Genomic DNA, 14,104 nt, shown 5'->3' on the forward strand with positions numbered 1-14,104 from the left:
CTTACACCTTAATCATTTTTGTGACACAGAGGAGTAACAATGTGCTATTGATGATGTAATTATCAGAAATATGTTTTGAACACTCTCTTTGTCACACTTGAACAAAGCTGCTTTATCTGCAGGCTTCTGTCTCCCAAGCTCTTTCCACATTTTCCTGCGTAATCTAATAATGGATAGGACATCATGCATTTTTCTAAAAGGAACAAAAATACTCAGAAATAGTTATGATTTAACATATCTTTTCATTCCTTCTTTCAGAATTGAGTGGCTGGCTAAGGATATTATTGAAGATGTAGGATGCTGTGACCTTATGACCTTGTGTGTGCTTAAAGGAGGTTACAAGTTTTGTGCGGATCTTATAGAGCACCTTAAGAACATCAGTCGAAGTTCAGATAGATACGTCTCTACAAAGGTTGATTTCATCAGACTAAAAAGTTACAAGGTAAGTTATTTGTTCTATTGTCATTATATGACCTTTCGAGTGAACAACTTTATAGAATAAAAGAACTAATAATGTTATGAAAATTAAGATTGTAATTCTTTTAAATTTGCAAGCCACTGTAACCTGTAATTCAAATAGTATTCTTTAGGGTGGGGTGGGACTCCTGCCATCTATTTTAACCTATATGAAAGATGCTTCAGGAATGATTCATGTTTCTTTTGTGGTTATAAAGTTGAGTGGTTATTTCCTGGTGTCCAGCTTACCAAGTGAGTGTGTTAAGAATAAGGGTTAAGAAAGTCCAGTGAACTCTGCCCTGGTTGTTACTGTTGTCCCTGGAGACTTGTGTGAGAGTGTTCAGCCCAGAGAGGAGAGTGTTAGTACTTGAACGATTGCAGTCATGGCCTTGATGTAGAGAAGGGAAGGTGTGGGATCAGTGAGTTACTGTGTACGATGAGACAAGACCTGGGGGCCCCTTCACTAGTCTATGCTGGGCTCTCTTAGCCACCACTGAACAGAACTGAGGGGCTTATTCTCCAGAGATGTCATCCCCTTAGCCTTCACCTCTTCTCTCTATGATGCTACCTTTTATGATGCTTTTCCATTCAATGCAAGCCATTAAAACTGCCTTACTTTTGGGTGAGGAACTATTGGAGTCGCAACCATGAGAGTATTCATAGTGATTAAACTAGCTTGCACATTTTAATTCACTCTTTGAATTGGTTTTCTACTGCTCTATGACAAAATCGCCATGAACCTAGCGGCTTAAAGCAACATTTATCATGTTATTATTAGAAGTCTGGGCATTGGTTCTCTGCTCAGTCTTTCCAAAGGAAATTAAGGTGTTATTCGGGGCTTTGATCTGATCTGAGGTTTGGGGTCCTTTTCCAAGATCACTGGTTTTGGGCATAATCCAGGTCCTGTTTCCCCCTGACTCTTGGCTAGAGACCTCTCAGCTTCTAGAGGTCTTCACCTCTCCATAAGCAGCGCACCGCACTGCAGGAGACCCTCCGTTAAAGGCTAATCTGATTAGGGCAGGTTCACCCAGGATAAACTTCCTTTTGATGAACTCAAAGTCAATTGACTAGTCCCCTAGTCATGGTAGTGAGTTTCCATGATATTTACAAGTCTCACCCACACTCAAGTGGAAGAGATTATACTGGGTGTGTACTGCAGGGGACCCGAATGGGGTGGGCGCATTTTAGAGTTCTGCCTACCACTCTCTGTGTCTCAGTTGCCTCAGCTATAGAGCAGCTGGAAAATTATTTCTATTTCTTAAGATACTCTGTATTTTCTTGATGACTTCTCAGGCCAGGATGAAGCTGTCTTTTGCAAGCAACTTAACCCTAATTCATTAAGTGTCACCTTTTTTGAAAACGTTTTCTCTCTTTGGGTTCCTTCCATCCTGGATTAAGTAGTTGTGCTTCTTTCTTATATATTTTTTTCTCATTTACTTGGCTCTGATCCTTATTATATCTTTTCCCAAGCAAACAGCTTTCTAAAAATCTTTTTAAAAATTAAAGTCAGTCTTATTGAGGTATAATTTTCATGCAAGAAAAGCCATCTCTTTTAGCTTATAGTTCTGAGTTTTGTTTTGTTTTTTAAATTCTTTATTGTTGAAAGTATCACTTATGTCTCTTTTCCCCCATCGACCTCTCCCAGTTTGACAATAGCATGGTGTCATGTAAATTACCACAATCAAGATATAGAATAGTTTCTCACCACACAAAAAAATATACCCTTGTGTTCTTTGAAGTCAACCCCTTCCCTAACTCCCAGACCCTGGCAACCACTGATATGTTTTCTGTCCCTAGAGTTTTGCTCTTTTAAGAATGTCATATAATGTAATTATATGCCATGTAGCCTTAGAAAATCTAAATCTTGGCAGAAGTCATTTGAGATTCATTCATAGTTACCTGTACCAGTAGTTCACTTCTTATTGTCAGGTGGGATTTCATTATACAGATACCAGAGGCCCAGTCCACAAAAATCGTTCCTGATGTCAGTTGGACATCTTTAGAGCTGCTGTGGAGGTGGGAGAGGCTCCCACCACTGCTGCTGTGCTCGCCAGCGGTGAGCCCTGCTTCTGATTGAGCGGCACTCCCCCTGTGGGAGCACTCCTGCATTGAGCGTCTGCCCCCTGGTGGTCAGTGTGCATCATAGCGACCAGCCATTCAGCAATTCGGTCGATTTGCATATTAGCCTTTTATTATATAGGACGGATACCACAGCTTTTAAATCCAGTCATCAGCTAAAGTATATTTAGTCTATTTTCTTTTCAGGATCATTATGAATAAAGCAGCTATAAATTTTCACACACAGGTTTTTGTGTGCACTTATGTCTTAGATTCTCTTGAGATTGCTAGGTCATACAGTTAGTGTATAAAGAAATTGCTAAACGCTTTCCAGAGATTGAATAATTTTGTATTCCCACCTGCAGTATATGAGATTTCCAGTTCTTCACATTTTCAGCAGCACTTGGTATGACCAGTTTTTCTTTATTTTCTTTTATCTTACCCATTCCAATATGTGATGGTTCCTCATTTGACTTCACATGGTGATTTACATGACCTCATATGATTTGTAGTGATTTATATAACCTCATCCTATTTGCCTATTTGATATTCATATAGCTCCTTTAATGAAGTGTTTATTCAAATATCTTGCTCATTTTAAAATTTTGGTTTCTTTCTTATTGTTGAATTTTGAGAGTTCTTTATATATATATATATATTTGCCACAGATCCTTTATTAGATAAAGGAATATATTTTTAAATTATTTTGAATAATTTTTCCAGGCAGTGGACAGATTTTTAATTTTTCTAACAGGGCTTTTTATTCAAAGATCATACTTTAAACTTTTTTATAAACTCCAATTACCAGTTATCGATTTTTTCTCTTGTGGATCATGCTTTTTTGTACCTAAGTAACTTTTGCCTAATTCAAAGATGTTCTCTGTTGTCTTTGAGAAGCTTCATATTCTTAGATTTAAAACTATATGTATGGTTCATATTGTGTTAATTAGTATGATACAGGTCAAAGTTCTTATTTATTTTTTTACAAGTGAATATCCAGTTATTCCAGAATCATTTGACAATCAATTGACTGTATATATGTAAGTCTATTTCTGGCCAATCTATCCAGTTCCATTCATATATGTGCTCATTCTAGATTGCTGTAGCTGTATAATATGTCTGAAAATCAGGTAGCATATGTCCTCCCAACCTTGTTCTTTTTCATAACTGTTTTCGTTATTCTGCTTCTTTGCCTTTCCATATAAAATTTCAAATCATGTTGTTCATTTCTACAAAATAACCTGTTATTTGTATCTATAGATTAATTTGGAGAGAATTAAAATCTTAACACTATTTAGTTTTCCAATCCATGGACAGGGTATAGTTTCCAACTTATTAAAGTCTTATTTAATATCAGTTGTTTTCTAGTTTTCCAGACTCAGATCTCAGACATATTTCTTAAGCTTACAACTAAATACCTAATGTTTTTGCTCCTATTATATTTGGTAAGTTTTTCTTTGAATTTTAATTCCCCAGTGTTTATTACTAGTATATTAGAAATACTGATTTTGCATATTAAAAATTGACTTTTCAAAACTCTTATTAGTTCTAATAGGTTCTTTTTGTATATTCTTTTGAATTTTCTATAAAGACAATAATTTCTCTTCTCTGAATAGAGTTGATTTTATTTTTATTTTCCATTTTTTTTAAATTTATTTTTATTGAATTTTTGGGATAACATTGGTTAATAAGATTATATGATTTTCAGGTATACAATTCTACAATACATCATCTATATATTGTATTGTGTTCACCACCCAAAGTCAAGTCACCTCTCTCACAATTCATCCCCACTTTATATTCTTCTAATTTCCTCTACCCCCTCTTCCCTCTGGTAATCACTATACTGTTGTTTGTGTCCATGAGTCTTTCTTTTTTTTCTTTTCTCAATTCCTTCACCCTTCTCACTCAACCCCTAACCCCTACCCCTCTGACAGCTGTCATTCTGTTCTCTGTATCCATGAGTCTGTCTCCTCCACTTTGTTACTTTATTTTGTTCATTAGAGTCCACATATAAGTGAAACCATATGGTGCTTGTCTTTCTCTGACTGGTTTATCACTCAGCATAATACTCTCCAAGTTCATCCATGCTGTCACAAAAGGTAAGATTTCCTTCTTTTTTAATTTTTTGAGGTAACTCCATACTGCTTTCCACAGTGGCTGCACCAATTTGCATTCACACCAACAGTGCACTAGGGTTCCCTTTTCTCTGCATCCTTGAAAACAGTTGTTTGTTGATTTATTGATGATAGCCATTCTGACAAGTGTGAGGTGATAGCTCTTTGTGGTTTTAATTTGCATTTTCCTGATTAGTGATGGTTTGTACCATATTGTTTTGATTACGATGGCTTTGTAGTATAGCTTGACATCAGGTAGCATGATTCCTCCAACTTTGTTCTTCTTTCTCAAGATTGCTGGGGCTATTCAGGGTCTTTTGTGGTTCCACATAAATTTTTGAAGTATTTGTTTAGTTCTCTGAAATATGCCATTGGTATCTTGATAACAATGGTGTTGAATCTATAGATTGCTTTGGATAGTATGGACATTTTAATGATGTTAATTCTTTCTATCCATGAACATGGTATATGCTTCCATTATTTGTATCTTCTTCAGTTTCTTTCCTCAGTGTCTTATAATTTTCCAAGCACATATCTTTTACATCCTTGGTTAAATTTATTTCTAGGGTTTTTTTGAAGCAATTTTAAATGGGATTGCATTCTTAGTTTTCCTTTCTGATAGTTTATTATTGTTGTATAAAATGCAATTGATTTCTGGATATTTAGTTTGTATCCTGCTACTTTACTGAATTCATTTATCACCTCCAGTAGTTTTTTTGTGGAGTCTTTAGGATACTCTATATACAATATCATATCATCTGCAAATAATGACAGTTTTACTTCTTCCTTTCCAATTTGAATGCCTTTTATATCTTCTTCTTGTCTGATTGCTGTGGCTAGAACTTCCAGTACTATGTTGAATAAGAAGGGTGAAAGCGTCGTGCATCCCTGTCTTATTCTCAATCTTAAGGGGAAGATTGCTTTTAGTTTTGTCCATTGAGTATGATGTTGGCTGTGGGTTTGCCATATATGGCCTTTATTATGTTGAGGTATATTCCCTCTATTCCCACTATGCTGAGAGTTGTTTTTTTTATTATAAATGGGTGCTAGATTTTATCAAATGCTTTTTCTGCATCTATTAATATGTTCATGTGGTTTTTATCCTTCATTTTGTGTTTGTGGTTTATCACATTTATTGATTTTCAGATGTTGTACCAACCTTGCATTCCTAGAATAAATCCCACTTGGTCATGGTGATGATCTTTTTAAAGTATTGCTGGATGTGGTTTGCTAATATTTTGTTAATAATTTTAGCATCTATGTTCATCAGGGATATTGACCTATAATTTTATTTCTTTGTCATGTCTTTATCTGGTTTTGTAATTAGGATAATGCTGGCCTCATAAAATGAGCTTGGGAGTCTTCCCTCCTCTTGAATTTTTGGAATAGTTTGAGAAGGATAGGTATTAGTTCTTCTTTGGATGTTTGGTAAAATTCACCTGTGAAGCCATCAGGTCCAGGACTTTCGTTAGTTGGAGTTTTGGGGGTGTTTTTCTTTTGTTGTTGTTGTTACTGCTTCAGTTTCTCTAGTTGTAATCTGTCTATTCAGATTCTCTGATTTTTTCCTGATTTTGTTTTGGAAGATTGTATATTTCTAGGAATTTATCCATTTCTTCAGATTGTCCAATTTCTTGGCATATATTTGTTCATAATATTTTCTTTTTTTTTTTTAAAATATATTTTATTGATTTTTTACAGAGAGGAAGGGAGAGGGATAGAGAGTTAGAAACATTGATGAGAGAGAAACATCGATCAGCTACCTCCTGCACACCTCCTACTGGGGATGTGCCCGCAACCAAGGTACATGCACTTGACTGAAATCAAACCTGGGACCCTTCAGTCTACAGGCCAATGCTTTATCCACTGAGCCAAACCAGTTAGGGCTCATAATATTTTCTTACAATCCTTTGTATTTCTTTGGTATCAGTTATTATTTATTTTTCATTTTAATCTACACTAATAAAAGAGAAATATGCAAATTGACCATCACTTCACAATGCCCACCAGCCAGTCAGGAGTGAGTATGCAAATTAACCCAACAAAGATGGCGGCAGCCCTGCCCCCCAGCTGCTCTGGGCCTCTGGGCAGCACGCATGCAGGTGCAGAGCAGCTGGGCGGGACAAGATGCCTGCTATGATGGGGAGGGGGGTCGGAGGGAGCTACAGGAGCAGCGCTCCTGCTGGAACGAAGACTTAAGGCTCTGGCCGGAGCGAAGATGGAAGGCAGCAGCCAGAGTGAAGGCCTGGGTCCCGGATGCTGGAGGAAAACCAGTGCCAGCAGCCAGGGGAAGGAAGGCCTATTGTACAAATCTTCATGCAACAGGCCTCTAATTTTATATAGTTGGGTCTTCTCTTTTTTTTTTTTTTCTTGATAAATGTGGTTAAAGGTTTGTCAATCTGGTTTATCATTTCAAAGAACTAGCTCTTGGTTTCATTGGTCTTTTGTATTGTTTATTTTATACTTTATTTCATTTATTTATGCTCTGATCTTTATTATTTCCTTCCTTATACTCACTTTAGGCTTTGTTTGTTGTTCTTTTTCAATTTCTTTTAAGTGTAAACTTAGATTGTTTATTTGATATTTTTCTTGTTTTTTGAGGTAGTCATTTTAGGACTGCTTTAACTGTGCCCATAAATTTTGAGGTTGTTGTGTTCTTATTTTCATTTCTTTCAAGGTATCTTTTGCTTTCTTCCTAAATCTCATTATTAATCCATTCATTCTTTAGTAACATGTTATTTAGCTTCCAGGTCTTTGTGTATTTTTTAGGGTTTTTTTCTTCTGATTGATTTCTGCTGTCATACCATTATGGGCAGAGAAGCTGCTTGATATGATTTCAGTCTTCTTACATTTATTGAGAGGTTTTGTGCCCTAACATGTGTTCTATACCAGAAACTGTTCCACATGCACTTGAAAAGAATGTATATTATGCTGCTTTGGAGTGAAGTACTGTGAAGATATCAATTAAATCCATCTGATCTAGTGTGTCATTTAAGGCCAGCATTTCCTTGTTGACTTTCTGTCCATTGTTTGTCAATAATGTGTTAAAATACCCTACTATGATGGTGTTACTTTCAGTCTCTCTCTTTATGTCACCAAGATTTGCTTTACATATTTAGGTGCTCCTACGTTGGTGCATAAATATTCACAAGGGTTATATTCTCTTCTTGGATTGTTCCCTATATCATTATGTAGTGTCCTTCTTTGTCTCTTACTCTAGCTTTGTTTTAAAGTCTATTTTGTCAGATATAAGTATTGCTAACCTAGCAACAAGACCCAATACGTACTGTCTACAAGAGACCCAATTCAGAATGAAAGATACACACAGACTAAAAGCAAAGGGATGGAAAAAGATCTTTCATGAAAATAAACATCACCAAATAAGGGGAACAGGATTAGGTTATTTTCTTCTGAGGGTGCTTGGTGCTCCTCATACCTCCAAACCTATTCATAGGGAGCAGACATCTCAGCAGAAACAATGGCCACTAAAATGTCTTTTTCTTCCTTCAGAAATTTCCGAAGGGCAGTCAGGACTCTGGGCAGTGTTATGGGTTCTGGTCAGAAGCATTGGGTAGTTTTATTCTCTCCTACCCTTCTGCTCTATGATTCTTCCTAAATTTATATTTTGAGGAAAAGAAAGATGAAAGTTCAGTTTACTCAGAGGCCAAGTTTCTCTTGCTGCAGCCATCAGCATTACAAGCTCTTTCCCCAGGAGGGTCTCATTGTGTGATGCCCTTCACTGTTTACTAAAGGACCCTACTGAGGGATGGATGGCTCCAAACATCTCAGGGCTTTAGGTCATTTGACTTGTCTTTTTGTCAAATTTCCCATAAGACAGGACATGAGTTTGCATGAATGATAGCAATCTAGACAAAGATTATTTAGAAATTAGCATTAGGCTAAATCACTGGAGAACGTGGCCAACTTACTCCTGTTCCTTAATGAAATGAGGGCACTGGCAGCCTGAGCTACTTAACATTTTGAGTTTTCATCCCTTTTCCTTTTTTTCCTTCTGTCTTTCCACTAATGTCTATTCGGCACTTGCTAGATGAGTTTAGTATCTCATATAATCCTGACTGCAAGCCCTGCACGGTATCTCTCATCTCTCCTTTTATTGGTGAAGAAAAGGAGACTCAGCGGGGATAATTAGCTCACCTAATGTCACACAGAGTAAGTAGTAGAGGTGGCATCAGTCTCTCAAGCTTGTGCCCTTTGCAGCACCTCAGTACTTCCCACAGGATTTTCTAAGGTTTCTCCACAAAATGTTACTGTTTCATAAGATATTAACATGTCTGTAAATGGAGGATTTAATATTCAAACCAAGGGTCAACTCCAGAGCCCAAGACTGAGGCCACTAACACATCCTGTCTCTCTAGAGATGTGTGGATGTGTCGAGATGTAGTAGGCTAACAGGATGAGAATTTCACCAAATAAATCAGTATCCTTTTTTCCTTAGCTTCATTTTGATATTTACTGAACTCAGTTAAGCCAGCTCCCATAATTTCTGGAAGAACGGCAATATTTGTAAATAGACAATTAACTGCTCTTTTTTCTGAAATGTTTTATATGTTGTATTAGTAAACTGTGAGGAATTACCTTCCAATAAAATAAATAACAGATATTGACACTAGGTATTCCTGTAAGTTATACAAAACTAGTACTTTCTCCTCTACACCATGGAACTTTTCTAAAGATATGAATCCTGATGATACTTGCTGCCCCTCTGGATTCCCTTCAAGCTTCCCCTCGTAGGAAGACAAATACAGCAGAATTGCCTGGGAACCTTGAGAGCCAAGCTCTTCACCAATGCCTGAGGGTCTAAAAACTTGAATCAAAAAAAAATTTAAAAAAAAAATAGGTATTCAATTGCCCTTTAAGCTAAGGTGACTAGATTTTAACATTGGTAAAGTGGGACACCATTGACAAGGGGGGAGGCGGGGGGGAGGTAGGTTCTTTTTTTTTTTAATATATTTTATTGATTTTTTACAAAGAGGAAGAGAGAGGGATAGAGAGTTAGAAACATCGATGAGAGAGAAACATGGATCAGCTGCCTCTTGCACACCCCCTACTGGGGATGTGCCTGCAACCAAGGTACATGCCCTTGACCGGAATCGAACCCCGGGACCCTTGAGTCCGCAGGCCGATGCTCTGTCCACTGAGCCAAACCAGTTTCGGTCCGCCGGGGGGGGGGGGGGGGAGGATTCTTGATTAAAAATTTGGTCTATATTGTAATCGCTTTTGGTTTTTTAATAAAAGGAAATTCACTTCTTAGATCATCGTTGAATTTGCATCCTCTTTTCTTACTCATTATGTTAAAAATCTAAAAAAATAATTTAAAATTATATTATAAATTATTATATACATATTGCTTAAAAACACAGTAAGTAGGTACATAATTACATGAACATATTTTATTGTTAGTTTATAAATTAAATTAATTTGATTGCTATAAAGTAACTATATTTTAAAAATTATTTTAATCCTATATTTCTTTCTAAATAATAACAATACTAACTTGTATTATTTTTCCTCTGAATTTGCCGTAACGTAAGTCGTAAGTGTCACTTTCAAGGCTGGCGCTAGACTTTTTGCCGCCACTATAAAATATAAATAATACGAGTACTGTCTGCTAAATTCAAGAAAATTTATGTATCTATGAAATAAATAAATAAATTACTTACCTAAATTATCTGAATAGCTGATTTGTAATGACATCACTTGTTTAACTAGCTTACTAGCACGCAGTACGATGTGTATCGTTTGAGAGACAGTTACAAAATGTTTTCGTCGTTGCCAATCCCAAAAAATGCCATTGTTCATTAAGTCCAAACAATGGTAGTCGAATTCTAACAACTGATCAACAATGCGAACTTTGATAAGCAGTTCTCGATAATCAGTTCTCAACAATTATTTGTTATTATTAAAGTTTAACATTATAAAATTAACAAAAATAATATAAAACTCATATCCTGGCTAAATAGCCACATGGCCGCCGAAAACCATATATTCCCTTCCTGTTCTCCCGCCGTTCCCTAGCTTGTCGTGCATTCTTTCCAAAAATCGGGACTTTTTTAAAACGCCGTGGGACGCGGGACAAATTGTTAAAAATTGAGACTGTCCCGCCAAAAGCGGGACGTCTGGTCACCTTACTTTAAGCTCTCCACTTTAGTGTGTTTTGAGAAAGCTCTATCAGGAAAGGGGTGGGAGGCCTTTTGGAATATCTACTCTAAGGGGCTTTGGAGCAGAGAGCCACGAAGGTTTGAGAAGTCGGTGGGGAGTAGGTGTCAGCACGTGACTTTTCAGCCAACTTTTTGTATGTGGATGTATTATTTGCCAACTTTTTTCTCTTTATTTCCTTTTAAATGTCACCATAAATTAAAGGTTTATTATATACAATGCAATGTGAGGATAAAGTGCAATTCAGGGGGACAGTACTCAGGTTTCTTTGTTTTCTACCAGTTTTGCTGTGAGCAAAGTAAAGTATTCATCAAATTTGGAGGCTGTCAAAACTGAACAGGAATTTTATTTTAAGCAGGCTGCAATGGCCTTAGATCCCTCCCCCCTGCTGTTTGAACATGCACTGCTTTGTATTAATTAATATTTCCTGCATGTTGGCAGCACCGAGAGAACGCTTCTGGAAATAAAATACAATCCAAAATGTGGCTGCAGTAGACTGAGACTTGCCATGCTGGGATGTGGGCCCCTAGGGAAGCTGGCATCTTCATTAAAAAGGCTCATTAGAGCTAAGGGCTGGCCACAAACCTAACCCCTGGAGGGAAGAGAAAAGCTAACACACTTTCTCTCATTCCCACAGTTCAGAACAAAGGGTCCAAGTCAGTCCTCAGTGATCTGTGCTCCCGAGGAATGGGGACAGGATAGATGAGCCAGACCCAGCAGCCTTAGTGCCAGTGAGTAGTTTTCACTTTGCCCTGTGACAGGCCTCTCACTGAACTTCCTTCATGTCGTAAAGGGCCCCCTTGACTTTTTTGAGAGAGGAAGTCCACCATTAGCAGAACACCAGCTTGGGCATAGGATGAGGAAAAGGACTCCAATTTAAATCTTTGGAAAGGGGCAGGTGGAAAAGAGAGGTCCCTGTTATTTGGGGTGCTGGATGGGTCCAAGGCAAGTATATATTGGTTATATGTATATAAACTATCTATGCATTTCATTCATGTACATTTTTGTACTCACATTTCGTTGTCTATAAAGGTGCTTATTGAAGGGTTTGTCTTTATGAAAAGCAAACACTGAGAAGGCAAGTAAGAGAATAATGCAGAAGTAATTATTAAATTATAGAGGCAATCGGATTTTCAGAGACCACTTGGAGGCAGAGCTGTGCTTAACTCAGTAATTGCCATGAGCTAGGCTTGAGTTTGGGGTAAGGAACGTGACCCAGCCTGGAGAGAGGCATATTGAGGAACGCACTGTGTGGCAGGTGTAGCAGGTACCTGAGAGATGGGATGAAACACCACAGCCTTTAGAGCTCCCAAAACTAGGCTGGTAGTATCAGCAAGCTTGTGTTCTACCATTGGTTCAACTGCTAATAAAATATAATATTCACTGAGTGCTTATGTGTTATGGCCAACTATTATCTTATATGCTCTTTATGTATCAACTCATTATACTTTCCCAAGACTCCTATGAAGTTGGTGCTACTAATCCCCCTTTTCACAGGTGAGGACATAAAGGCCAGAGAGGTTAGTTGGAGCCTCAAGAACACATGGCTGGGAAGTGGAGGTCAGTCACACGCCCAAACTAGAGCTTTTAACCACAACACCACGGCTGCCTGTTGGAGCTATGGGTGAGAAAATGGACCTCAATGCTTAGGAGGTGGACAAACAGGAGGAGGGAGCTTCATAATTTTTTAGGAGCGCTGGGTGAGTTTTCAGGAAGGGGCGTGGGCATAGAAGACAGGACAAGGCATAAACCCAGCACACACGAAAGGCTGTGGATCTTGAAAACAAGGCAGAATGCCAAAGCCAACAGGAGAGGCAAATACAGTCATGAGGCACTCGGCTCCATGGCCTGCCCAACAACCAGTTCCGAGTTCCAGTCCCATCTAACATTGGGCTTGTTTGAGAGATTCACTGAGATGGAGCTAGTAGATGAGGTGGGGGCTGGGGTCAAGTGACTTTGCTAGAAGGCTGCAGAACCTGGAAGTAGGCAGGGCCTGCCCACCAGAAAGTGTGTGTAGAGGAGTACCGATTCCATCAAATGCCTCAGGGTTTCAGTTGTACCTCATGTCCCTGCTTGTCCCATTTATCTTTCCGTGCGTGCTCTGGACCCCTGGAACTGAAGCATGCTGCCTATATATAGTAAGAATGCTCTTAGTCATTTTTCTTTATTTGTACCTGTCCTTTTCCAAAAAAGGATATAATGTGGTGTTTTATTAATTGTGTCCATATAATTTATAATTTTCAGCACAAAAATAACTGCAGGCAGCAAAAATCCTTGCCCTTACTTCACATTAGTCTATTTTTAATCAACATTTTGTAACTGATATAGAATATAAAACCTAGCATCAGGGCCATAAAACACATGGACTTTATATGCTAAGGAATTACCAGGAAATCATTTGGATTTGGAGAGGAAAAAATAGTAGGATGTAATAAAATGACTTGGGGAAAGTATTTATGGGAAATTAATCTTTTATGATGGTCATTGTGCTATAATACAGTTCAAATTTAATGTTTGTATTCTTATTTTAGATTATAGATGGGTTATTTTATGGCATGAGTATTTCATTGTTAAATGTAATATTACTGTTAACAACAGGTAATGTCGATATATATTAAAATGTTTGAGACTCATAACTTTCAAGGACAAGAATTATTTAACTTTCTGTTTATTAATTTGGTATTCATTTGGAAGAAATTTTGAAAATCTTTCTTTTTTTATTTGCCTAGTGTTATTTTATCCTCAAGAACAGAAATGGAATCCAAACAGACATTGAAAAATTAGAGAATAGTACCAGGAAAACAGGATGACTCTTGGTGAGAAAAAGGACACAATAATACATAAAGGGCCCCAAAGCTCACACCACAAGAGAAATGACTGGACAGAAACGCCTCAGGAAAAGGCTGGGCCGTCACAGTAGACCTGTAATCTGATGAATCAGCAATGCCTTTGCAAAACATGTTCATCTAGTACAAGACTGGGAAGTACTGGGAGGCGTGTGACATGTAGAAGCCCGGAATTACTTTTTCCTCTCTCCTAAGTCCCTGCTGAAAGTACTGACATAAACTTTGGTGTCCTACTAACCTCTGCATGTTGTTTTCATTGTAGACACTCTTCAAATGAGGAAAGGCACTGAATTGGAAGGGACACGCAGAAGCTGCTCCAGCTAGAATTCTGGGATGGGAGCACTTCTGAGTCCCTCAGGGCCTGTGTTTAAGAGAGCCAAGAGGTGAAATATATTATGTTATCTCTCCTCCTCCTATTAAGATAATTTTTAAGATAGAAATAAGTTTTTCCCT

General features: G+C 37.7%; 1 protein-coding gene across 1 annotated transcript in view; it reads left to right on the plus strand.

The window, feature by feature from the left end:
* Positions 1 to 14,104, plus strand: part of PRTFDC1 (phosphoribosyl transferase domain containing 1) — a 100,919-nt gene that overhangs the window by 15,384 nt on the left and 71,431 nt on the right. The window contains 1 exon segment of the mRNA XM_054724728.1: positions 259 to 442. Within this exon segment, the coding sequence (XP_054580703.1) occupies positions 259 to 442 (184 nt within the window).

This window comes from Eptesicus fuscus, chromosome 2 (genome assembly GCF_027574615.1).
Source record: "Eptesicus fuscus isolate TK198812 chromosome 2, DD_ASM_mEF_20220401, whole genome shotgun sequence".
NCBI lineage: Eukaryota > Metazoa > Chordata > Mammalia > Chiroptera > Vespertilionidae > Eptesicus > Eptesicus fuscus.